The sequence below is a fragment of the Denticeps clupeoides genome, chromosome 8 (genome assembly GCF_900700375.1).
Source record: "Denticeps clupeoides chromosome 8, fDenClu1.1, whole genome shotgun sequence".
Taxonomy (NCBI): Eukaryota; Metazoa; Chordata; class Actinopteri; order Clupeiformes; family Denticipitidae; genus Denticeps; species Denticeps clupeoides.
The window spans coordinates 9638479-9665954 of record NC_041714.1 but is presented as its reverse complement, the minus strand read 5'-3'; the positions used below and the strand labels follow the sequence as shown (position 1 = coordinate 9665954).

Genomic DNA, 27476 nt, shown 5'->3' with positions numbered 1-27476 from the left:
ATAACATAGGTTATTTACCCAACTCTAGTTGATTGTGGAGTTGGTTGAGCATTTTGTGCAACAACCTGCAGGACAATCACGAAGGGTTACGAGGGGCTACGTTTGTGAAGTGGGTAATAATCATAAACTGTTCAAAATGTCAGTCAGAGAGAGAAAATGCCAGATGAAAAGTGAGTACGCACAAACAAACATAGTAAGCTTTTGTCGGCGCCGCTGAACGTACAGTATGGCAGTGGTGCACCGGCGCTGTCACAATTACAGCCCCGTACCCCTCAACTCCAAGTAACACCTTTTTGTTAGTAACCCATCAAAGCGTACATTAGACACCTTCCTCGTCAGCCGCTGCTTTCCCGCACGCCTCCGGCACCTGGCCCTCCCTAACCTCGCCGAGGGGCCGAGGGGGCCCGGCAACACGCTGAGACCACAGCGCGCCAGAGACAGCCGCGCCCATCAACGCATCAGCATGGCTCCATATTACATGGCAGCGTCTGGGTGGGGACACCTATTCCCCTTCCCCCACCGAGAAAAAAAAAAAAAAAAAAAAGAACTCGCCGGCGAGGCCCAAAAACCGAGCGGCTACTTCACGGCTACGTGCCCTAATTCTGCCCCGAAATGATTTCCTGCCATTTAAAAGACAATAAACAAGCGGCCGCAGACTGGCGAGGAAGCATGTCATTTCGGGCACGCTGTTGCTCAACATCAAGCAAAATCAATGGCAGCTCCACGGGGGCAGAGGGAGCGGAGAATGGAGCTCCGTTTCAGCTCTGTTTGAACTCATTTTCTTTTCTCGGCGGTTGCCCCCTCGCGCACCCCCTCCAGCATCCCCTTCACAGCGGGCCTGACAGCTTGACACATTGACAGCTCGCGGTGAATGACAACTGATTTGTACAAATTTCAAGCCTTATAAATCTACCTGTCACAACAAGAGCATAAAAGAGCTTGGACCCAGCAGGTAATTCGGAAGGGAGGGAGAGGAAATAAAAAAAAAAAAGCTTTTCCTCTGACAGCGCTGTCTGTGAGAGTCGATGGCTGGCACACTCTTGCCAAGAAATCTCGTCTCGCCTCCATCCCCTGGTCAACGGCGTATAAAAAATGAATGCAGGCACCGGAGCCCCCATTTTGTGACGGCGGCTCCTAGGATTGCCTCATTTAAAGATTAGTAAGAGCACAAGGTGCGGAGGGGTGGGGGTGAATTATCCTCGCAATTTACTTTTATTCCGGTATTAAAGCAGCGCCACCTGCTACTCGCCAGATTACGGCCGGACCTCTTGTACCGCCTCGCTCTCGTATGCTTTTTTATTTTTTTTTTACATTATTTTAACAATATCCCCGACTCCGTTGAAAATGGCAGGCCTGGCGGAGGCCGGGGATCCTCAACAGTGCCAAATGGTATCCGAGAGAGTATTTTACTGCAACAAATAAACTGCATGGCCAGAGAAGACAGGAAAAAAAAAAAAAAATCAATAGGCACGGCAAACGCGAAGACGGTTAATAATTCTGGATGAGTTGTCGCTGGCATTTTACAGCTTGATGGCTCGTTTGAGTTCGTTATTCAATATTGATGCATGGTTTTTACTCTTCAATATTAATCAAATGACACAAGGGGTTTCTCGCAGATGCAGTTTTTACCACTTCACCGTGGTACTGCTGTCAAACTGCTGCTGGGCTTTGTTTTTCCTTTTCTGCAACATCTCTTTGGACTTTGACGCTCTACGAAACAATGGCGAGCATGATGGATGTCTCAGTTACGGGCCTACAGCTGTTTTTCGCCTTCAACCTCGCACTTACCTCATCAGATGGTGTGGTGAGGAGAGGGTGATCTCTGACAAGGCTATTTGGAAAGCAAAGTTCATAACCGCAGCACTCGGGAGCGAAACAATGCGCTCTTTCTCTCTTCCGGCCTATTTCAGGCATCAGCGACACTTCAGCGCCCGCAGAAACAATGGGTGAGGGTTCACAAGAGAGGAAGTAAGAGAAATCCTGGTCATGCGCCTCCTGCCTCACATTCCGCAGGTCAACAGCCATGGACGTAAATACACACTAAACCTTATATACAATGCGTACGTCAAAGCAGCACAATACACATGTAACATGTACAACTGCACAATATATAACACAAATGGATATATGTATTGACATATTAAAAAATATATATGTAATTTACGAACTGGGTTATTTGATGCAATATAATGCTATATCCCTATAAATCTTGCTGTATTACTGTCAATTAAAATTATATATTATTTTTAAAATGCCCTGGTATTCCTTTAAACAGTATTCCACAGTTAAATCATCCAGCCCCTCAAATACTATTTTGATCAATAATTGCAGCGCCATGTCAAGCATCAGGTACACAGTAAATGTCATGTCAGTCTAAATGACGAGAAAGATTGTTCATAGCGTCACAATAAATCACTAAATATTGGGAAAAGTGAACAAACCCTGGACTGGTCAGATGTCACCTTTGAAGAGCAATAACAGCATTAAGCCTGACTGTGTTTCTTACAACATCTATAGATTTTTGTGAGGACACTAAATGAAAGTAACCTTTCTTTAATTCAATTCTACGGGCTTTGTTACACAGCACCGGACAAGTGTTTTTCTTTTTCTTTTTTCTCATTGCCGCTTGCTTGAAGGTAACTACAAATCCTCCATATCTGCATCTCTCCTACTGCTGACCTTTCATGTGTTTCATTTAAAGCTTTGTGCTGCCTTAGTGTGGCTGTCTGATTAAGATTTAGCCCACTGCATTATTCCCCAACAGGCCCCCGGTGGAGCCAGAAAGGGGCAGTTTAGCAAGGGATTAACCACGACACCCCACTAATGCAGTCAAACTGTCAAACAGATCAAAGCACCTCGCAGGAGACTGGGAGCAATTTAGGCAGGTGTCCCTTCATATTCTAATGCCAAGACAAGTGCATGAACTCTCCTCTGTGGAGAGGGACAGCGGACCATCTACTCAGGAAACAGTGCTGTGTTCTGGCAGCTGCTTCACAATACAAGACAAGCAGAATTATGTACACATCAATACAGAACACTTTCTCATCAGATTTTAGACCCACAATAAATCAGTCTAGCAAACTGACTGATGTTGGGTGTGTGCAGCATCAGGAATATACACAATTCAATATGCTTAAGTAAAACACAACAGGTTTCAGAGTACTTTCACAATACAAATAAAATGTAAAGTGCTATGCGGTATCATTATTTGTTTCATTTTCTTATTTAGTACTTCTGGCCGTTGAATCTGTCAGCTACTTTTTGAATCAATACGAACAACATTTCATTATAGATTTTATTCGTTTTTTATAAAAGTTTTCTCTTATTTAGAAAGAAAACTGCAACAATATTGAAAATATAACATGGACTGAATACAAAATACCAAATTTTAGTATTCAGAATACACACCACGGTTACATGCATTCCATTACATCCCAAGTATGTAATTAATATCTATATTAACAGCTTACATTGATGAATCAGGCAGCTGAAACTTTGGGCCACAGTCCAGATAGTCTGTACCTAAAAATGAAAGGCAGCTTTACAAGATCAGCAGGCCCTAGTTTAGTCTACTGGCAACTATATATATCTCCCACTCACAACACATCAAGCATTATTTCCTAGTGGAAACCGGTGAAACATCCAATGTGAGCTTCAATGGTGTTGCCATTCATGTTTACGGGTTCCTGTAATCAAACGGCAATGGTTAGACATTTGTCTGAGCCTGCTTTCTAACATATAATCATGGGTACTGAAAACAGTGTTAAAGATCTGCTTTTTGCAAGAGATCTTATTGAATGTATTTCAGTTAAAAACGAATTAGCTTATCAAGTCATGACTCTTGTTCAGGCATATTGACTGTCTCCCAGTTTTATTAAGAACATTTTTACCCTTCACAAATCTGTATAAACACAGACAACTGTATAATTTACGCCAAAGCCCTCTCTAGGACAAAAAGATAATATACAAAATTTATAGAATAAATATATAATTTACCCACAAGAAATGTACGAATTTATCAAATAACAGGCTTAAAAAGCCATAATGTCATATATTTAATATTTAAGCATAATTTCATACATTGCTTATATTTGTATGAAAGTACATCTTGTTTTCAGTCAAGCACAAAAGCTTGGGCAGTAAATACATGCAGGCATCCTTCAAGGGCCTCCCCTCCAATGACACGCGGCCACCTGGGAGGAGGCCTGTCCTCGACATGTCTTACTCAGACTCCACGGAGCATGGCTTCGGAGCAGCTCCCAAAACATCAAGAGCCGCTCGGCAGATGTGCAGGACAGAGCGAGGGAGAGTGAGGGCGAACGAGGGAGAGGGGGGTACCGCCTCGCCCCATAGTCACACAATTATTAAAGAGGCTGAATGGTTCTCATTAAGGGCTCAGAGGCCCAGCTGGTCAGAAATACAGCAGGTCAGCTGTAGTTCAGCTGAAGGTCTTGTGATCGGGGGGCTTGGCTCGAGCTGACGGGGCGGGGCGCGGACGGATGAATGATGGCCGCAGGGTGAATGCCAAAACCGTAAATCCAAGCTGGGACCTGACCCGGAGCTCCTATAAAGTTTATTTACATTTTCACATTGCATCCACCTTTAAAACTTCTATGTTTAGTTGTCTGAAAGTGGGCTTAAGCAGCAGCCGCTCACATGCATTATGCAGGGTGACATAAACGGAAACATTTTTATCCCTCTGTGACCTGACAGTTTATCCCAGCGTCTACTGTGAAACAGATTCAAAGGATATTTTATTAATTGTGCGTGGAGTTCTATTACCTCTGCAGGTCTCCACTCTGGGCCCTTAAAATGAACAGCAATAGAATGCATTTTCTCTTCTTTTCCACAGCTCTCATGACTTCTAATTATAATGCATGCTGATTTTGGCAGCATTTATTTGTGTTGACATTGAAACTTAATAAAAATTATTAAATTGGCTGGCCGGCATGTCTGCAAAACGACTGACCGCAGCCTGGAACACAATGTTCCTGGTAGGGTGTCTGTCTACTTCACAGTTTTGTCTAAAATACACTCACAGTCTCCTGTTTGCAGCAGCTGCACACTGAGTGAGAAAAATCCATACATTCTGAAAACTATCAGCTGAAAACTATCTGTTTAAAAACCCACTCATTATATTACATGACAATTATATTGTATTATATTATATTTAGAGCAGTCAAAATGAATGCATCATTTATAAATATGTGACACAATAAACGCAGCTGCATTTAGTGAAATTCTGAGACAGAGGCAATCCCTGCATAATGATGTAGGTGGAAGGTGCAGTTTTTGTTTTAAGGCCGATTCAGATCAAATGACCATCTCCCTGTCACTCCCCGTCTCTGCTTCCTTCCAACACATGTCTCTGTAGTCATTTTAAATATCATAGCAAATGTTAGTCTTAAGAATTAACCATAATAAATTACAATTAATTATTTGTGTGATTAAGTGTGTGATTAATTAATTTGATCAATTTGTGTACATTATTTTAATAGTTTTTTTTTATGTGTTTGCTTATTTATTTTAGGGTCCTAAATACATAAACAGTAATGAAATAAAAGTAAGAACAACCCAGCCATTTCACTTTCCAGAAGGCTCAAGACCAAGCTTTTTTGATGTCAGGCGCCCGTAGTGAAACCTTGTTTGGACAGCCATAGGGTGGAGCTGCCAGGCTTATAACCAAGCCAGAGAACACAGGCGACCACTGAGCGGAACACAGGGGTCCTCTCATCGGCGGCAGGGGAGATTCTATCACCTTTTGCGGGTGAAAAAAAAGCATAGTATTATTATTACATCCCATCAAGGAAACTCTGGCTGACAATAAATCCCAGAGAGTTTTACAGCGCCAACGTGGAGTACAGTGGAACGGCCGAGAGACAGGAAGAGGGCAGCGGCTCAGGTAGCAGAAAAGCTGAGCTGATTGCCATTAAAAAGGCCAAAAAGACATCATATTCTGTCTGGGGTGAATATTTCACTAGGCAGGTTGGCAAAACAGCACACAAAAAAAAAAACAACCAAAAAAAAACCCCACATTTGGGGCACTAAAAAATTTACTGTACAACAAGTTTAGCAAAACTTTTATAGTTTTCACAAAAATAGGATTTGATAGCTTGGAGTCAAGGCCTTTTTTAATCTCTGTCAAACATGCTTGTGTCTATTAAAACATACAAACACATTCACACCCGTCGTTCAGCTGCGGGAGCTCACGCGGGGAAAACTGTCTTGAGTATTGCTGGCAGTTATAAAATAAAACCATTATTTTTCAGAGTGCCCTGTCAAAAACGGGGTAGAAGCAAAAAGTAAAATAAAATATATATGTGTGTGTGTGTGTGTGTGTATATATATAAAATAGTCATTCAGCTCGTTCTGTGGTGGGAAGGCTGCGTGGCCTTGTGTGAGAAAGAGGGAACATGCCTAAGTTATTACTCCAGGAAGGCAATCTGTCAAAGCTGGGCTGTTTTGGCATGGCGAATACCACTGGTGAGATCAGAGAGTCAGATTCTGCTTGCAATTACTGCTAAAGGACCTTGGATGCAGGCAGCCTGCTATCAATTATTTCCTTGGCCTCAGACACTTGGACCTGTCAAACTTGTGCTGTCTTCTGTTTTGTAACAGCGCGAAAGCAAGGGCCCAGTTTCTGGGCCCTGGGTCTCTAACGTTTCGTTAGTTTATGTCATTAAGCGTGTTAGCATAGATCCGCACACTTTGCGTTATTCCTGGCCCCGCGATCTCGCGATCACATGATGTGGGATTAATACAAGGATGGGAAAATAAATGCCGTCTCAGGCTGACAGCTCTGACCCGTGTTTTTATGATGGGACTTACAGCCTTGCTTTGCACCCGGTGTTGGGGGGCAGGGGGCACTTACTGTGTAGTGGATCAAGGTGACCTGGCGCCTTGAGCATTGGTTCCGGGAAAACTGCAGGCTATGTACAGGTGCTGTCCCATATGGAAATGAGATCATACAAAAAAAAACTCCTGTTCGGAGTTGATGTTTGTCATGAAAGGTTTCGTTTTTTTTGATACGTCAGCATAAAATAGTTTATTTTAATTGTTCATGTTTGATGTGTTTATTCCCAACTAGTTCATACGCAGGCGCATTTGAGACACACCACAAGTGCGTTGCTCCCATGTTTGAGAGTGGCAGTCACGTGCCTCCATTTCCTACGATGAATTTGGACAGTTTAACATTTGTACTTTCACCAATAAACATGATTTGCAATGATGGTGGAATAAGAATGTGGAATCTGATGATGGTAGACAGTGAGATGTGCGTATGCATGAAGAATAAGGCCATTTTGTCTTGACTTGAGAGCTGCAGTGTGTCCCTGCATCCTTAGGGATGAAAGAGAGCAGGAGGAAATTCATCATCGCCTGATGTGGCTGACCCATCCCTCCAGGGCAGAACTCTAGATCATCCAGAGCTGTTGCACTGGCAAGGAACTGTAGATTTTTTTTTTTTTTCTCCAGAGCGTCCTCTGCCAGGTCCTGGGACCTCAGCCGAAAATTGCATTCTTATGTTAAGCAAATGTGCACTATAGCAGTAGTGGCCTGATGTGTCAAAAGGAGAAAAGGCTATTCTTTCCTGTGAGTGAAGGTGCTGTGCCCTGCAGGCATGCTGTCTGCTGGAAGCCATCTTGGGTGTGGGGCGTAGCCATGCATGGTTGTTTACCCCACAAAACGTGGACCAGGCTGAAACAGGCTTAGCCAAAATGCAAACAATGCACACGCTGCATCAAGAGTAGCTTTTCAAAGCATGTGTTAGCGAAGCTGCAAATATGCCTGACCTCATTTTATCCAGGTGGCTCGGTTCATCTCCTTCTGATCTTACAATTACATCTACGGATCTATACATTTATACTGGACGCTAATCTCTACCACATATATTTAAACTGTTAATGTAATGTAACCTATATATCAGAAAAACAACTTATTTGTGATGCCACAGTAGTAGGCTGTGATTAATCATGACTAATCGAAAGTTTAAAATAACATTTAATGAGACATTTGCTGGTATTTTGATGTAATGCATATACCTTTTTTTCACATTGATTGTAAAACAGGCAATGCAAACAATCCAAAAACAGCACACACTAATGTGTCGATGTTACGAGTGGTCATCTCCTCAATCATTTTGTGTGCCTTGCTCAATAATAATAACAAAAATAAATAAATAATGCAAGGAAGTCTTCCATTATTAAGCTCACTAAGGGTGATGGGTTAAAAGCAGAGGACACATTCCGTTGTGTGCATCGTGCTGCAGTGTATCACAATGACAATCACTTCACTTTCACTTCTAACATAAGAGCTATGGGAGACAGGAGAAAACAGATCAATCAAAGGAATTTTCCTCCTTAAAGCCACATTGAAAAGTTTGTCAAATATAAACAGGTTAATTTCAGAAAAAATGTCCAAGTTCCACCTAAATCTATTGCATTCTTTTATTTTTTTTAATAGAAAACTAAAGTTTGATTTTTTTAAGCAATGGGATTCTTTATCTCTCCATTTCTCAATAGGTTTAGTCATGCACAGAGAAGGTGCTTAGAACTTTCCAAAGGCTTCTTCCAGGCTTGAGGAAGCGCAGGCTGTCAGAACCTTTTGTGTGGGGTTTACAGCTTAAACCCATTGCCCTATACATTTGTGACCCCCTTTCCTCCCTTTTCTGCAAGATCTGAAAAGTTTCTATCGACATCAAACTTGGGATTATCTTTGATTTCCTCCAAGGTGAAAGGAGTTTAAACTCCCCAACTTTTAGATCTGACAGACAAAAGGGGAGGGGCAGGCAGAGTCACTATATTTATCAAGGCTGGGTTACCTTCTTGTCAAAAGCATTTTTCTTCCACATGCTAATTAACAATATCCCCCATACCCAGAGATCAACCCTCTCGCCCCAACTCTCATCCCCCCAGCCCCCCAGTCATCAGTCCTTTCTTTTGGGGCTCCAGGCCTTGCTCCAAAACGAGGACTGACAAATCAAAAAAAAAAAAAAAAAGGAATCCATTTGCATGCAAATCCTGATCAAGAAAGCAATCCCGCAGCCTACATTTGTCACTTCCTGCTGACAAATTTCAATCTTGCCAAATAAGCGGTGTTGATAAGTTGTTTGAAAATTTAATGGGGTTCTATAATCAGTTTAACAATCCCTTAAAGTGTGCAAGCAGATCACAAAAAAAGCCTGCAGCTGACGACAAGCTCTGTGAAACGGCCTCTAAAATCCTTCAATGGGGAGAAAACTATACCCTGTCCCACTGTGACAGGGCAGTTCTATAGGCTCTGTAATCTATAATAAAGTCTATCCAATTGTTTATGCAGAGCCACTGGCCAGTGACATTTCTCTCATTACAGCAGAGGCCAGTTTTCTGCCCTAAGCAGCCACATCCACATCTGCACACCAATAAATCATGACAAATTAGTTCTCCCACAAAAAAACTTTATGAAAGACGAGGAAAGATGACAGACTTTCCCATATTGTTTCCACATAGAATGGTATGATAGGAAGAAGGGGGGAAAACACACATGAATAATTAACTATATTTTCAAATTAAACAAAAAGCTAATTGATTCATCAAGTATAACGATTTATACAAATAATAAATTAATTCATACATATAAGCTAAAAATAAAAACAAAAACGAGCCATCTCTGAGGGGAATGCCAGGCACGGTTCACATGCAGGAGATCACAGGCAACATGGCCACCGCAGCTCGCCTGTTACCATCAATCAGCCGGCAAATGGCTTTTCTGACACTCCCACTATTCATTTTCCAGGGTCTCCTACGTGACCACCATCTTGAAAATAACAAGAGGGGGGGAACAGGGGCGAAGGAGGCCAGGGGCTCAAAAAATCATTGCCAAATGCTGCTCTGAACGGTAGGGATCCAATCACGTGTCACGCAAGGAGCGTGTTCGGCGGAACCCAGGCGGAGCAAGAGGCTGAGCAGGTGAGAAGTGAATGAGTGGATGAGCAAGGGATCGCACGAGCTCTTATCGACGGCGTCCATCGCGCCGCCCTGAGCGCCCCTGCCCCTCCTTACCCCCTCTCCCCCGCCCTCGCCAACACAAGGGCCTGAATCCGATTTACAACAACTGTCAAAGTCCGGGATGACAGATAAATTAATCTTCCCTTCATGAGTTTACATCCCAGGCATCTGGGCTGCTGATCTGGCCCTAACAAGCGCCGGGTCTCTACAAGCTGTCTTTTAAAGTTGATGTTTTCATGGTCGGAGATGAATTACCCTGTCACGGAAATCTATTTATACAGCAGTTAGAGGGCGGGGCTCTGGACTCAGGACAGGATGATTTCATGGGCCGAGGTCCCCTTGAAGCATCTGTTAAAATCTGGTTCTGTCAGCTCGGTGTCAGCACTGGATCTGTTCTGGAAGTTTCATGGAAGGCGGTGCATTTATTTATTTATTTTTAACGCACGCTAATGTAGTGCTTTGCTGGTGGTGTCATCTGTCGCTGTCCTTTAGCCTTCGAAGGTTTGGTCAATGCCAGACCCCCAAGTGAAATCTTGACTTCTCAATGCAAGTTGGCCATGTGCAAAATTTGAAAGTTTGATGGAGCACAGTGGATGTGTTTCATATATTAAAATCACAAGCCCAAATATGCTGGTGTAACATTAGTAACCCATCTGGATTAAAGCATGTTCAAATATAGTGACGTTACAAGCCAGATCATAATTCTTACATTTTTAATTGGGTACATCCATAAATATCTTTATTATGCTGTTGCATAATGTTCTGGGCTGAGCAATATACCATTCTTGTATTGCTATGGTGACAAGAACACAATATTTACCACAGAACTACTTAAAAACACATATTGTTTTATGTTTAACCCAGTTCCCTGAAAACCTTAGTCAGGGTTTAAATCCCCTCTAAACATATCACTTTAGAAATATAATAAAAATACATACATGTTTGACCTAGATGCCACATTTTATTGTCCATGTGCTCTAATTTCACAGTATCAGATCATATCTTCATAAATACGCTTGTCACGACCATCATTTTAGGACGTATCACTCCTAACCCCACATAGCATAAAGAGTGACTAATGAGGATGTCAGCAGAATGTGTCACCTAAAATAAGGAGGCATGACTCTCCAAATGACAGAACACTCACAGTGAAGCATTCATGAATTAAACGGCATGTCAAAATGTGGCCCGTGACTCTCTGTGAAGGTATTTTGAAGATTTGTCATACAAAATGGATGACTGTCTCTTCAGCTAATACTTTTTTTATGACAAAAGTGTAATGCTAATGTACTTGGTGTAAAAAGCAATCATCAAACATTATTCATGTACAAGAACAACACAGACATTTAGGGGCTTTAATCAGATTAATTACATAATGAAGCGTCTGCACATCTACATTAATCTAAATAAGGCAGATGAACATGTATGAATCCCAATTGTTTATTATACAGCGTAATACAATGCATCTTACGGTTTTTGAAACATAAAATTGCAAACCACTTTACTTTAAAACTTCTCAGGTAAATTAAGTTTGTGTGTGTGTGTGTGTGTGTGTGTGTGTGTGTGAGAGAGAGAGATTACGCGTATAAGTTTATTCCACATAAAAAGATAAACACGTACAACACTTAAAGATGTAAACAACCATATGAAATTGAAATTATTCTCACAATTTACAATTACACATGCTCCTATTCAATGGGTGGTAGTAGCCTAGTGGGTAAAACACTCGCCTATGAACCAGAAGACCCGGGTTCGAATCCCACTTACTGCCATTGTGTCCCTCAGCAAGACATAACTTAACCCTAAGTTGCTCCAGGGGGACTGTCCCTGTAACTACTGATTGTAAGTCGCTCTGGATAAGGGCGTCTGATAAATGCTGTAACGACATTCCTACATTTAAAATGAATTAATGCGCTTTACATCGTAGCTGCTGAAGCTGCTATATTTAAAATATCTCTCCATTGGTGTAACATTACTGCTGCTGAGCTTCGCATGCAACTCAACTGGCAGGACGCCTCACTGCTAATTATTAATATGAGTCTTCACAGCAGTCGGAGTTAACAGAAAACTGCTGTATTCCACATTAAAGTATTTCTTTGAAGGGGTCTCGTTTTAGGTCATGATCAGCGCAGGGTGGGAAAAGGCGCTTCGTCTGTCATTTATGAGAACTGGCAGCGCAACGGCTGAATGTATTTCACGTGCACTTCCCATTATTATGCTGTTACTAATTAATTTCCTGGCAATAAAACCTACTTACCTTGTGTTAATATTGGTGCTGATGTTCTATTCACGTTGAAAAAGAGGCACATGCTCGTCACGCTCATCACTCAATGCTTAATGTTTCCTGTATGGCTTCTGAATGGCTTTTAATGACTTCAGATCATTCCTGTTTCACAGGTCAGCTTTAGCATTTCCACAGATGTTACTATTAAATTACACTTAATATTAAGATTGTATGTACTATTAATATTACAGAAATAAATAGTTAGTACCAAACTTTGGGAATTGCCAACCAGGTCTGCTTTCATTTGCTCACAGTTACATGGTGACACACACACACACACACACACACACACGTAAAGATATACACACCCAACCACACATAGAAAAAAAATTCAATTTGGAAGCCATCATCTACAGCGGAGAGAAGGACAGGAAAGTCATCTTCCTACAACGCTCACATTATCAATCATCTTGACATATTATTGGCTTTATCACTGCACATACCATTAAAATGATGTCTGGCCCAGATAGTCATTAAACAGGCCCGGATTAAAATTCAGATCTCAAACATGCTTGCCCCGGAGATGATACCACAACTTCCTTCAGACTTGGGGGGGGTCAAAAAAATAGTGTGTTGGACGTGATAAGTCAACAGTACGTTGTTGACAAGCCGATAGCATCAAAATGAATAAATGCAAACAGTCTCTCTCAGATTTATCACATCATGTATGAAGGTGTGACAGTAAATAATGTACAGAATTATGAACTAATGGCTCCCGAGCTGAGTTTTTTTTTTAAGCTCCACAGAGCTGGACTGATATGGTAATAATGCTACTCTTCATAAGACAGCATTAATATCACCACGCAGACTATTAAAGTCATTTTGGCGGTACAGGGGGAAAGTAAATATCCATAATTCAACAGATCCTGACAGTTAAAAGGTTGTAAATGGACGTTTAAATGCTGCTGCCGTTGCAAAGCATGTGACCAAACCATAAAGTGGAGCAATTCTTTCGCACAGCCTTTAATCAGAAGTACGACGCTCCGGCTGCTGAAAGGAATCTACAATTATATGGGGGGAAAAAAAGTAGTTTTATCATTATTATTATTATTAATATCATTATTATTATTTCCATCGTTTCAGAAAAGCTTGCGGATATTTCACATAGTGAGTGACGGCATTAAATCCACTGACAGATAATGGATTTAGGGCAAAAAAAATCCTTTCACATCCAGCCACACTTTCTGAAAATTTCGTGCCAATCACTCAAATTGGCACATAATGAAACATTCAGGATTAGAGTAAGAAAAAAGGGGGCATTATAGCCGCCAGTAAGCTGCTTGGGGCAACTTTTCATTATAACATTACAGAACAAAAGGCATCCAGTCCACAATAATTACGGTTCGTTTTAAAGGCTCCCACTTTCTGCAGGGTTGTTCGCACGGACTTGCAACCGGGTCTAAATTTGTCAGGAAAACAATGTTGTCCTTTCTGTCTCCAGCTCCACACATCTGTGATGTTCCTACAAAGGGCTCTTTTCACCAAATCTATCTTTTTTTTTGTATGAGGAACATTAAAATAATTCTGACATGATTACTTCTTTTTGACGTTGCACAGCGCACTGGTGCAAGCACGTTTCCGCCACGAGTAGAACGACAAGGCGACCACATGAACATCAACTGCTCTCACAGAGCCACTCCAACACATTCTGGAACTAATGCTTCAACTTCCACACACGACTCCTGCTCATTTATTATTTATGGTGTTTGGGTGAAGGATGGATTTACATGCAGCAAAACAATTGATCAATTCCTGTGTGTTCCTGCGTACAAAGGCAGGGTACATAATACCAGGGATGTATACAGATGTATACAGAAGATGGATTTTTCAACTTTACAGTTACTGAACTTCCCTGGTACTAGTTGCATCAGCAGTCCCAAGGAATAAAAAAAAATATACACTTGCATGTGTTTTCTTTTAGCTTTAATATGAATTCACATACATGCAACTGAGAGCGGACATGTCTAAATCTAGCTGGATCACACCTCCAGGAGGTGTCCAAGATTCCAAGACTCAGATGGCCTGAGGGGAGGAACGCTGTGCTCCCTCTTCAGGGATTTAAGAGGATGAACCCCCTAAGATGAGCTCCAGGGCTGCCCCTGAGATAACCAGAGCTCACTCACCGAGACGCTAAGAGAAACATCTAGACGCAGTGTGCAGAGAGGAAAAAAAAGCCACGCAGCCAAAAGGCTTTCAGCGCCACACGAGGAGCATCATGAAAAATTACACTTTTCACTGAAGTATATGATCGGTCCAGCAGGAAAGCATTAAGCTATTGTGCGATCGGGGTATCTGCGGCATCACGCAGTCACCGTGAATACGGCGGTATGAAAATGGACAGAGTTTATCTCCGGTGCAGCTCAGCAGTGTTCTCCAGGTTGTGATTCAGGATAAGAGCACTCAGGAAAAACAGCGGTCGCTAGGCAAAAACACAAACCCCTCATTGTAGCTGAAGAAATATCTGACAAAGAGGGGGAAAACTTTTCCACTCTCTCTTCATCTCTTCCCCCCCTCTTTTCAGAAGGCTTCGGCTAACATCTAGGCACTTAGACACTCACCGCGGTCTTAAATTACACATGAACTCGGCCATTTTACATTAACTGTTGCAAAAATGCACATTCGTGACCAAACAGTGATAGTGTAGCTCCATCCCCTGAAGCTCAGGACCAAACCCTGTCTACCTGCCTGCAACACCTATCCATTAAAATTCAAAATTTCCCGTTTTCTTTTGCAAAATTTGGACAGAAACTTGCATCAGCCCTTATTTGGCTACACTGCCACAGCCCAAGGATTCTTTTCATTTTCAGAACCTCAAGCAACCTCCATTGGTTTTACAACTTCAAAACACACCTCATGAAAAAATCAGGAGATATCTGACATGTGTCCCCCTACCCTGATGGCATGCCAACACCAAAGGCCAGAATTGATTTTCTGTAAAGCAGGACCGGATTAGCCCCCTTTAGGGATTAGCTGCCTCAGCAAGGCCTGGGGGCTTGCTATAAAACTAATAATTAATTTAAACCGCCTGGCCCATGGAAGGATCCAGACTTACTGCACCGAGCCAACTGTGTGTGACTCCCATTACTGTGCAGCACAAAGACGTGATATTTACTCCTGCAACATGCGGCACGGGAACAAGCATGGCTGCAGCGTGCCACTACACAGATAGGAGGGACCTTCACTCTGTTTTTATATATATTAGTGCTGGAGCCGAGCATAGAGTACAATAAGGTAGAGAGCGTTTTTACATATTCAATTCTTACAATGCTGTGATCAAGTCCGGGGCAACTTACAAACGGCACATGGCATTGTGCAAATCGATTTGTTTCTATAGCCGCGTATCTGAACACTGGCTGGATGCTCCACTGACTGACGGCTCTGCCAAAGGCATATTAAGGGTGGGGAGAGAGGGAAAAGGCATAAATAAGCCAAACAACCGGCTTTGTTCCGTCTCAAGATTGACACGGCAGTCTGAACCCAACTAGAGGGTCAAAAACTGGATTCAGGAAACGTCAGAGTTAAAACTCTCTGCGTGGCCCTAATCAGCGGGGGAACTCAGCGTCAGTACTTACGAACAGGCCCGAAGTAAAAAGTGAGGCTAGATACTTTAGCAAAGAGTCATGTGTACTGCAGTAACATTTAATACACCCAAAACTAGAAACTGTATTTTAATGTTTTCTGGAGAGAATAATGTGGGAATATAAAGGTGGTCTTACTATTCCTTTTAAAACCTGAACAAGACCCTGAACAAGACACCAAGGGGGACTATATGTTACATGAAAATGACTGACATCCTTTTTTCTAGATGTAGGCATCACGCACAGGTATCCTATTTGAGAAATTTAAATCCCGATGCCCCAAGGTGCCACTGAGGTGCCACTGAGCAAAGCACCGTCCCCACACACTGCTCCCCGGGCGCCTGTCGTGGCTGCCCACTGCTCACCAAGGGTGATGGTTAAATGCAGAGGACACATTTTGTTGTGTCACCACGTGCTGTGCTGTGTTTCAAAATGACAATCACTTCACTTTCTCAAAGTTAAGCCTACTGCTCCATCTGTAATATGTTTTTAATGTAGTATAGTCTATTTAACTCGTGCTAAACTGAACTCTGAACATTTTTTGCTGTAAGACAAAAAGGCAGGAACTATGCTTGCAAAAATAACCTGAACTTTAATTCGACTCCATGTGTTGGATTGGTATTATATTTATTTGTGTACTGTTGACCACTTTGTAAAAATGTAATAATTGTATACCAGTTCTTCTCTAAAATAATGGTCTCAAGAGCAAGTTGAATCATGCATAAAAGAGTGCACACAGTATCTGGGCAACTCTTCAGTCAGTCTAATGTGGGAAAAATTTGGTTCATAGTGAAAGTGGTCTATAGTCCAGTTGACCTAAAAGTTCAAAACCCATCAAAATAAAAAAAAAGAACAACCAACAATTGAACAACACAAGGAAAGTCTGCATGTCCTAAGTAGTTTTATTATTCTTACTAAAACATTTTAAAATAAATCACCTTGAAATCAGCTCGCAACATCCATTTCCTAAACATGGCAACAGCTTTTTTGGCGAGGCGGGTTGGGAGCATGTAAAAACTCAAAAACACAGTTTTCTCCCCAGACCAGGTGGAATACAAACGTTAAATGAAGCAGATCTGTAAAATCCCCTCCTCTTCCTCGCTGCCAATGAGGGATACTGCAGCAGTGGAAGGTAAAGGGATTTCACCTGAAACTCTTTCATCTTATTGACACACAAACGCTGCTCAGATCAGAAGTGTGCAGCCGTGTGTTGTGGCAGCCCAGTTGGCCTGTGAAGTGCGCGCTCAGGAGGCCTTCACCACCACCACCACCACCACCACCTCCTCCTCTTCCTCCTCCTCCAGTTCGTCTGTTTGGTGTTTTTGAAGCCCTCTGTCTCAGCTCGGAGACGGGGCTCTGAAGGCCCGAGGCCCCAGACAGCGAGAGGGAAAAAATAAACGACTCCTCGCTCGAGTACAAAAGGCAGCGGCGGCTCCGAGGGGAGAACCTTAAACATCACCGAGTGTCTGGACAACGACAGAGGCGGAACGGAGCGGGGGGGTAAACAACGGGCTCCCACTGTACACAAACTTCGTCGCGAGAGCGGCGCCGCTGCAATCAGTGTCGGGGTTTTAAAGTCGTGCCCGTGGGTGAGCTGAATACGCACCTACAAACCGGAATGACCCACATTCGTCAGCCGTAAAAAAAAAAAAAAAAAAAAAAAAAACACCTCCAGATAGCGGCGTGGCTCGCGTTGCTAATGAAGATGGCGCTTGTGAGAGCAGTCACGCCTGATGGCGAGGAGGGCCGTGAGATGTGAGGGAGTTTATTCGAAACGTGAACAGGAAATGCGTTGCAGCTGTGTTGGAAATGCGCCGCAGCTGTTTAAACCGTGAATGGCTCTGGTATTTGGCGAGGGAGGGGGGATTAAAATGCGCCGCCATCTTGGGCTGGTACGTGTTTGCAAAGCAAGCAAATGGGACGGTCCCGTCTAGTACATCACTCGGCAGGTGGCCGACCACTGTTCAACCTGAACCCAAACACCGGGGTCGAGGTTATTATTACAAGCAGCGACGCTTCAGAAACCACCTCCCAACGTACAGAGAGAACCAGGAGGAGCAGATCTGCAAGCGGCCTGCAGCATTCACGTTGAATACATTCACACAGCCTCACACATCCATCACAAGGGCCTCAACAAAAACCGAATTGTCACCAAACTTGAAAACGTGGCAAACAGCCGCAATCATCCTCTCAAATCATGGCAGGATAAAGCCAGAGTATCTGTCTTCACTTTTCAGCCCCTTCACTCCATGAGACAGAGTGGGAGACGGACTGCAATGAAGCAACTCCTTTTGTTCCTCTTCCAGAAACGCTAAACCTTTTTCTTTTTTCTGATTCGTGAACAACGTACGACGGGTGAGAAAACCAAAACCACATCTTTCACTTGATCCGTCTCGGTGCACTTATCAGTGCCTGCATTTCCAAAAACTTTCTAATTTTGCTTAATGACATTTGACGAATGGTAGCGCGTCATTCTGAAATACATGACGCAGTATGTCCAGACGGAGGTGGAGAAGTGTTCTTAAGTCCGACAAAGACCCAGAGGACGCAGCAATGAAAAGTAGAGCATCTCATCCTGAATCCACGGTTCCTCTGTAAAATGATGGAACTGTGACTGACCTCAGATTCCTCCCACAGCCTCATATTAGAAATTAGAAGCGGCTATTTGTTTTCAATATGGCGGGGGGTGCAGCAATATGCTTTAAAGGTGTAAGATCAAAAAGGACCCCAGCATTTAAATAAAAAAATGATAAAACTATTAAGATACACAATCTTTAATAATGTGACATCATGTGATATGTTCATTGGTACAGGTTTAAATCATCCAACATCAGGAAATAGCATGCATTAGAGCTGTCAATCAGTGTCTCATCCCATTTTCCCTCATAACTGGTTCACAGAGACCATTTCACACCAAAATAAAAAAAAAGAAAACTTAGTTTCTCATCTTCAAGATACAGATAACAGCCAAATGGTTTGTTCTTTTTTCATCTATTTGTGTAAATCTATTTATCCTGAGTATGCCTGACCTTTCACTAGCAAACAAACCACACACTTACAACCTAAAGAAGAAACATAGAGGGTTCTGATGAACACTCACTCTCACTCACTCAATATCCTTAACCGCTTAGTGCTGTTACTCGCCGTCATGGCTGCTGGAGCCCATACTGGGCTCCTGTGATCAGGGCAGAGACTCACCCAGGGCACCAGAGCACACCAGGGCACAGACGCACTCAGGCCTACATTAAATTTAGTCACCAATCCTCCTACTGTGCATGTCTTTGGACGGCATGAGCAAACCAGAAAACCCCGGAGGGGAACCAGTGCGAACTTCCAAACTCTATAGGAACCGAGCAGGGATTGAAACTCACAACCTCGGTGTGAGGCCATGTCACTAACAGCTAATCGTGATGATTCTTAGATGCATGAGATAAGGGAACGCAAGCAGAGTGATTTTGCTCTTGTGTTTTTTTGACATTTTTGGTGCAAATCTGTAATGGAATTACAGCTTGTTTGTTCTGCATGACAGATTGTATAAAGTACAGGTCGGCCATGAGCAAACAGAGCTGTCCATTTAATGCTCTACAGTAGTGCCAGCATCCTCCATCAGATCACCACTAACTTCAATCCGGTGTCAGACCTCTACTGCATGCAGAAACAGGCCACATACTAAACATGTCAGCAATAAATAATGCATCAAATTTTGTATTTATTTTATTATTTACATGGTCTTAAGGCAATATTTGTGGGTTAGAACTTTAAGTATTTAATACGCATTGAATTATTCAGGAAAGCTGGATCAGGGTGTGAAAATGTACTAAATTCATGCAATATTTACCAAGCACTATAGCAGATGAGTATGACGTGAACATATATTATTTTGTTGTCCTGGAAAATGTCAAAAACAGTATGCCCCTTGTGAAGGCTCCATCAGGTCGAGAATAAAATCTATCACTGTGTTTTAGCTCTGCTAAAATGCCAAGGAAACACTGCAGATTTTAAGGGGCATTTTACTCAGCCAGACTGTGTACTAAAACTAATTGGATTTCTGTCAATGGGGAAAAAATATATATCCTTGGGAAGACTTTGAACTACATAATGCTGATGGTACGACTGCACATGAGGGACCGACTCCTGCCACATGCCAAATGCAATGGAGGGAAATTAAATCGGCGGTCAACATAAAATATTCAAATAGCATGGTATCGAATTTTTGAAAAATGATGTCAGGGCCCACTCATTAGGTCCATGGATGCAGTGAATTAAGGCTATATTTAGTGGGTGATAATTGAAATCATAGCTGTAGTCATTACCACTGACATGTTTCTAAATAATACCCAATAAATTTCCCCTCCATTTCGGAGGCCCCAGTGACAGCTGGCAGGGCTCGAGCACATAAAGCACAGAAACTATTACTCTCCCTTATGTGACTAGGCTTCCTATTCGCTCTTCCCAAAGCCAATAAAATGTCAGCTTTTATTCTACCCCTCCAAAGTGCTGGCTCTGTGTCAGCACACCCTTCTAAAGCCCTGCCACAGAAAACTGAAGGCCTGTAAATCACGGTGTCAAAGGCACACCATCCGTCTTGGGACACACAATAAAAAACGTGATGCAGTTATAAAAGGAATGCCATCGGTGCCCAATATATCTTTAATTTGAACAAAAAAGGACATAAAGTTGTTCCATTCTCTGCTCTGCACCATACAGCACAAGACGCTTCTTTCTCCAATCGGCCGTCCATACATCTGGAAGAGCGCTTACCCGAAGGTGCGTGCTGGTGTTGATTTACTGATAATTCCACAGCCATCAGCGTGGTTTTGTTATGGTGCAACTGAAACTGTGATTTATGCTGAGAGCAACATGGCTGAGAGCTGACAGGAGGGTTATGGTGAGTCCCTCCAATCTTTTGTTTTCAAAGGTTTGCTGCAAAAAAAAAGTTACTCAGCTGCAGTTTTTGAGATTTTTGGATGTAGTGAAAAGACAATTGTTTGGGTTTTTTTCCTGCATCTATTAATCCATTATCTAAATTCTGATTAGCTTATTTACACTACGTAAAGGAATTTGCCGTTCCATATTGGCCTGAAGATTGTCCTGAAAATTAATCTTGTATTCATGGTCTAGACACAAACAAATATGCAATATGATGCAGACAACAATATTTTGTTGGTAATTTTTATTAGTTATGAAAAAAGCAGGTTACCTTGTATTCAGGCCCAAACTATCGGGAATAAAGGCAACATGAAAAAAAAAAAAATCAGACGCCCTTATCCAGAGCGACTTACAGTCAGTAGTTACAAAGCAACTTAGGGTTAAGTGTCTTGCTCGGGGACACAATGGTAGTAAGTGGGACTTGAACCTGGGTCTTCTGCTTCATAGCTGAGTGTGTTACCCACTAGGCTACTACCATCTGCACCGACCCCCAGCAAAATATTTGTAATTGTTAAAGATCTGTGAGATAATTGGTGGCCAGATAGGGTAGTGTGTGTTACATAGTCCATTCAGAGTTGTGTGCACGATGGAGTAACTGTTTCAGTACACTAATTGTACATCAATAATTCAAAAACTTCAAATTCTAAATCTGAAGGTAGGATTATCCAACATAAAAGACAAGACATATAATAATGTAATTCACAGACGGAGTAATTATGAAACTAAATGTCATGGAATCCAGAAAAATACCTGAGTGAACTAAGATCAACAAAACCAAAACTAAAAATGCATTTTAAATGGCCCCATCTGGGCGATGGTGCCCGGGCGATGGTGCCCGGGCGATGGTGCCCGGGCGATGGTCTGAAAGCCACAGGACATCCTCAGAAGAAACACTATGGATGGTGGGAAATACTGCATTTACACACTGATACCTGCTCTTTAGTTCATGTTAAACAAGCGAGCGGGCAGAGGAAGCCTTTAAACGAGGACCACATTGCTGCCGCTTGGCTGCAACGTGTGTAAGAAAAATGTTTTCTATCAGATCTCTCAGATTGCCATCTTACCAAAGCAGAGTGCATAACTCGCCTGCAAGAACTTTTCAAAACAAATTTGGCAGGACCCCGTGATCCTTTGCCTTTGTTGCCTTGAACAAACTGTGATACCCTCGCCTTGGCGCCACGACCATAGAGGTCCCCGTCTTCAGATGGGTTTTAGTCTGTGGTGTGTTTGTTTACCTCAACAATGGAACATTAGAGCCAGATAGAAAGACCTCAGCCAAATAACATGCGCCCATACTTTTTTCATGCTTCTCCGCTACATGTTTCATCATCTCATATTAAAGATGAAGTAGGTACGTTCTATCAGCGAGGCTGCAGATTGCAATCGGTGGAATGCCCTCCTTTTCCAACCATGCACATGCAGATCACATATGAACACGTGACTTATTGACAAAGCAGGTGTGGGAGCATCAAAGCGCTCTCCATTAGGGTGGTAGTAGGCAACAAGGCTAACCTATTACATATTACAGATTCAGCCAATTTCATTGTGACCCTGAGCAAAACACCTCATGTTGTCCCAGGGGGTCCAAACCATTTTTAAAAAGTCAGTGCATATATATATATATATATATAATATAAATGAATAAATATACATGTCTTGAGACTACTTCGAAGGACCCAATATATTGGAAATTTGGTTAATTCTGTGACGTGCAAACAAATATGGGTTGTGACATTAGAAAAATTTTTCAGATTTGACTCAGGTAAAGTGGAAGCAGTGGAAGCAATTATGCCATAAAAAAAAATACTTTCCTGTCAGGTCTCATTTATAAATTCATTTAACCTTAAACACTCCTTTTTCTGTCATGCATGACAAACTCATTAATATTAAAAATGGGGAAAAAAATTCAATTGAATCTAACGGATCTGATAGAAAGTATCCTTTTCCCACAAGGCCAAACGTGCACCTCCTCTCCACGCGTTATCTGCGGCCGTCACTCGGCTGCCTCTCCGCGCCCGTATTCTTTTAACTGACACTTTATCTGCATGCTGGCATCTCGGCAGATTGAGCTAGCACAAGACAATGACAAGCCCTTCTCCCACTGTCACTTCTGATTTGAATGCGGAGTAATGTCTCACACTGGCTCATGCCAATAACGGGCCCATCAAATACCGCAGCCTACCTAGTGCTGATGGAAGAGGAGCACTGCGTGTCTGTGGCGCTCATTTGTCAATTAACAGGAGCCTTTTCGCTGTTGACACACAGGGACTTGAAAGATAAAGTCCTGCCCGTGACGAATTAAGAGAGACAGATGAGTGAGCCATGAGCCGCAAAGTAATACTATAATGTGCTTTAGATATGAATATATAATGACACCGCTGACAGGCCATACAAGGTTTTTATTTCATTTCTCAGCGGACCCCGGCCACCGCACTTTGTCTTCTTTGTTCTCTTTTCATCAGACTACTTACATCTCATAGTGACAGCCAGGTGACACTTTTTTTTTTTTTTTTTTTGTGAAGCACTTTCATTTGAAAACGCAGGTTAGCATATTTGATTTGACATTAAGATGCAAAACGGATGCCATCAGACATACGTTCAAAGGCAGGTTCATCTGCAATGCAAAAAACCTGATGCGGACACTGCAGACCATATGGTCATAAATCATTTTTGCTGAGCTGCACTGCAGGTTATCTGGCATGTGCATATAACTTCATAAGGCAAGACATAACTTGTTAATTGTTCTTTCAGAAAGGCTGGCTTCGTCTCACTACATCTCATTACAATAATGACTCCGCCCGTTGATTATATAATCTGCACAAAATGATGGATCTGAAATTTTGCACTTGCACTGCCAAAGTCTCTGCATGGAATGCTATTTAATACAAAAAATAGATATGAAGAAAGGGCTGTTCTGCCTGCGCTTCGTATGAGATTCCTCAAACCGCACGACGACAGGAAGCAAACCTTAATGACAGAGTGGGACGATGACAACCTTCAACATGACTGACCACTGGCTAATGCTTCCCACCCCGGCGCCCGCTGTTTACTGATGTGATGTGAAAAACACAGACAAGACAATGAGATCCTTCAGCCGCAGCAGCAAAGGGCCGGAGCAGCTCACCTACACGCTTCGTGTCAAACTGATGGGACACCTTTCCAAATAATGCATGAGTGAAGAAAGCGCAGGCGACAGGTCGCTGCTGAAATGAACCCAGGGTCCATCATTTCGTTTGCTCTCGCAGCCAGAGATTCCTGTGCGTTACCAACGGTAACTTTCCCTCCGCTGAATGCTACGCCGCAGACACAGTAAAATCAAATCAAATGATTTGGTCTAATAAGACGCTGTAACCCCGATTCCATGAGACACTGCTTTGTTGTAATGTATGGCAGGTCAGAAAAGCAGTTTATCACAAATATAAAAAGAATAAAAGTAAAAAATGAAGAATTTCAATCCAACCGCAGTTAAGTGTGGACGAAACATTTGACAGCGTTAAATCTGCCCGCTGCAGGGGAAGTACCCTTGATTATCCAGGGCAGATCATAAGAAGTCATTCATGGCGGGAACAGGGTGTCTCTCTGTTCGACTGTGACTCTTCATCAGCGAGGGCGAGACTCTCGGGGCGTGCTGGAGGCCCGCATCCTCGTTTTATTACAGTCGTCACATGACTGACCATAAATTGCATTTCACACTGAAACTCAAGCGTGTACCCAGAGGGTCACATGACTCACCACAGCTCAAAACAGGAACACCCCCCCTTCCCGAAAACGCGGAGTGACCCCAGCGGTTACCAACTGTTTTCCTGACGGTAATTGAACGTTGCGCCTCGGACGATAGGTTTGCTGTAAAATCATTTTTATTTTCTTTTTAATGCTTGTGCCTAAGAAATGATATTGCTTTCTCTGGTCAAGTAAAAAAAAAAACATGTGACCGGCCCTGAAAGCAACAATTAATTACTATACAAACGAAAGGTTTCACCGAAATCTTGCCAGAAACTTTCGTGTCTTAAGAAACAAACAGCCAGCCAGCAGATGTACGTTTCTAGCCGCGCCCCTTCATTAGAATTGTTACAGCCAAGCAGACATTTATGCGCGACACACTGGGCCGGCAGGATTTAGCAATTATTAATGTGACAGACTCAAGCGCAAAGCGAATCAATTAAATGGAAGAATCCACATTTTGAGCACAGATAACTGCCTGGAGATGACAATTTTCACATGACAAAAAGAGGCCCCCATTCAGAGTCCCTCAAGGGCTGACAGGTCAAGAAAAGGCGTCTGAAACAAAAGCACCTCATAACCATCATCTCTCCTCTTTTACTTGTCAGATCAACTTTGCCAGTCGCGCCCCTGAAATGGCATCCCCCCCGTACCAGCTGCCACAAGGTGATTCTTCATGTCCTGTCAAAGGAATCTTTTATTCTACTTGCCCTGCATTAACATGTCACGTTTATTGATCAGCCCTTTTATGAAGGCCTCGAATCGCGCAGCGTTCCAGCGCTCAAGACTTTTTAAATATCTTGATGACATCCCGACCACATAATGCGCATAATGCACGTATTAAATTGCACTTGATGCAGAGATGCATTGGCGTGAGTGACAGGCACGAATGGGTACTTTTTTGGTGATTAGCTCTAAAATATTTCCCAGTTCATAATGGCGTTGGCCTCAGAGACAAATATTTTAAAGGCCCAATTAAGCTGCACGATGAAGGGTTTTACAGGAACTGTTACCATTTGGCAGCCTGTAATACACACTATAATAATTAAGGTATCTGGAGCAATTCAACCGTGCACTGCTGCTTGTGTTTCAGATGCACGACGCCAGTGTATTTATTAGAACTCTATGCTGCTGACACTATTACACAAAAGGGTTCCGACACATGTTGAGGGTATTGCTACATTATATCTGGCTGATTACCACGCACGCAACATGTGATAATGAAAGTTATATAAATAAGTTAAACAGACAGTACCACATATTTCCAGACGTTGCACCCAGCTAGCACACTAGGCCTCAAAATACGTTTACATTTATGACATTTAGCAGGTGCCCTTAAAACCAGTAGTTACAGGGACACGATGGGAGTAAGTGGGCATTGACCCTTTGACTTTGTAGTGCGAAAAAAGTGTGAATAACATTTGTAGTGTTGTTGACTGGTGTTTTAGATCATTTATATGGTATTATGATCATACCAGGGAAATATCCAGCAGGTTCAACCTGCTAAACCTGCTAGGCCTCTGGACTTCGGACCCCCCAATAAAAGTCTCGGGCAAATCAAATCTGTATATCTCTGCAACCACAAACTGTATTTGTATTACTCTGGCATCAAAATGCATGTAACACTTCTGCATTTCGGTAAGAATCAGTATACATGTTACTGGATCATAATAAATGAAGACAATTAAGGATTTCATGTCTGCCAACAGAGCGAATAGCAGCTCTGCCACTGAAAACGTCCAGCAAACCAGAGTACAGAGTACATATGATCACTCAGGTGCTCTGTGTTTTACTTGAAATATCTGGATTATTTAGGCTGCTAGGGTGTGAGAGGTCAGTCTTAAACTTTTTGCCATGCACATAAACTACTGCTAAAGCTATACACTAAAGGCCAGAAGAATGTGGCGCTACATTCACACACATAAACAGCAAATGGCTGGAAGTCATTTGGATTTATGATGTGTTAAATGCTACGATGTTGGAAAATGTGTCACACTTATGAGAAAAGAATAAAGGGTCGCTTATAATAAACCAGTCTGTGAAAGTTCAAGGAAGCCAAAATGAAGGTGTAATTTATGCAAGCTATAGTATATCCATTTGTTATTACACGATACAAAGAAGGCAGTACAGCGTATTTCATAAAGTGACCTTGTGAACTTACCTGTCTAAACCACATCCGCACACACGCTGCAGCTTTGCTAAAACTTACCTCAGTCTGTTAAAGCTCAGATCCAGGCGTCGAGCAAGACTTCCATATTTTTCTCCAAGGAAGTCTGGAATGTGCTCACAATCGTGTCCAATGAAGGAAACCTGCATCCATTACAAAGCAAAACATGTTCATATTTCCCATTCCACAAAGTTTGGTCCCATAACGTGGTATTCGAGCCAGCCTAGATGAAAATGGTCACACTAGGTGGAGATATTAGGTGGTTTTAGGTGTATATATGTGCGATGATGTCTCATGTATGATTGGTTTGTGCTCCTTGTACATCATCGCATTTAAAAAAAAAAAAAAAAAGTTGGAAGAAAAAGTTTTCGGCATGACATAACCCTTTCTACCCAATAAGCTGAAACGTCAGGCAACAACTTTCAACACAAAACACCTTTTTTTGTAAATGCAGGCAAGCGTTCGTGGTGAATTTGGTTCACGTTCAGCGTGTCGCATGCAAACTCCCGAGAATGGCGCTGGAGAGACGCTGTCGCCCGCTCACGACTTACTTGAGCTCCGCTCACTGCGGCCGCGGGGTCTCTGTGCGCCATGCCGCGACGAAGGACTGAAAGCCCCGGGACGCTCCTCTGCGCGACGTGCGTTGACGCGCCGGGCAGGCTTCTGCCCCCGAACTCGGCGTCTTCAATTTAGCCCTCGGCTCCTTCCGCATGCCCGGGTCAGCTGATGTCGCACGGAACACGCGGCCGGGCCGAGGAGGGACGCGGGGGTTCTCCTGCACTTCTGAAGGAGACGAGACGTGTACATTTTACACT

General features: G+C 42.7%; 1 protein-coding gene across 1 annotated transcript in view; it reads right to left on the bottom strand.

Moving 5' to 3' along the window:
• The window catches only part of lrmda (leucine rich melanocyte differentiation associated), a 213524-nt gene extending 186092 nt beyond the window's left edge, over positions 1–27432 (bottom strand). Inside the window, exons 1-2 of the mRNA XM_028989785.1 lie at positions 27213–27432; positions 26704–26804 (exon numbers count right to left, since the gene is read on the bottom strand). Coding sequence (XP_028845618.1) covers positions 26704–26804; positions 27213–27254 — 143 coding nt within the window. The 5' untranslated portion in view covers positions 27255–27432. The remainder of the gene's footprint in view (positions 1–26703; positions 26805–27212) is intronic.
• Between the last annotated feature and the right edge of the window lie 44 nt (positions 27433–27476).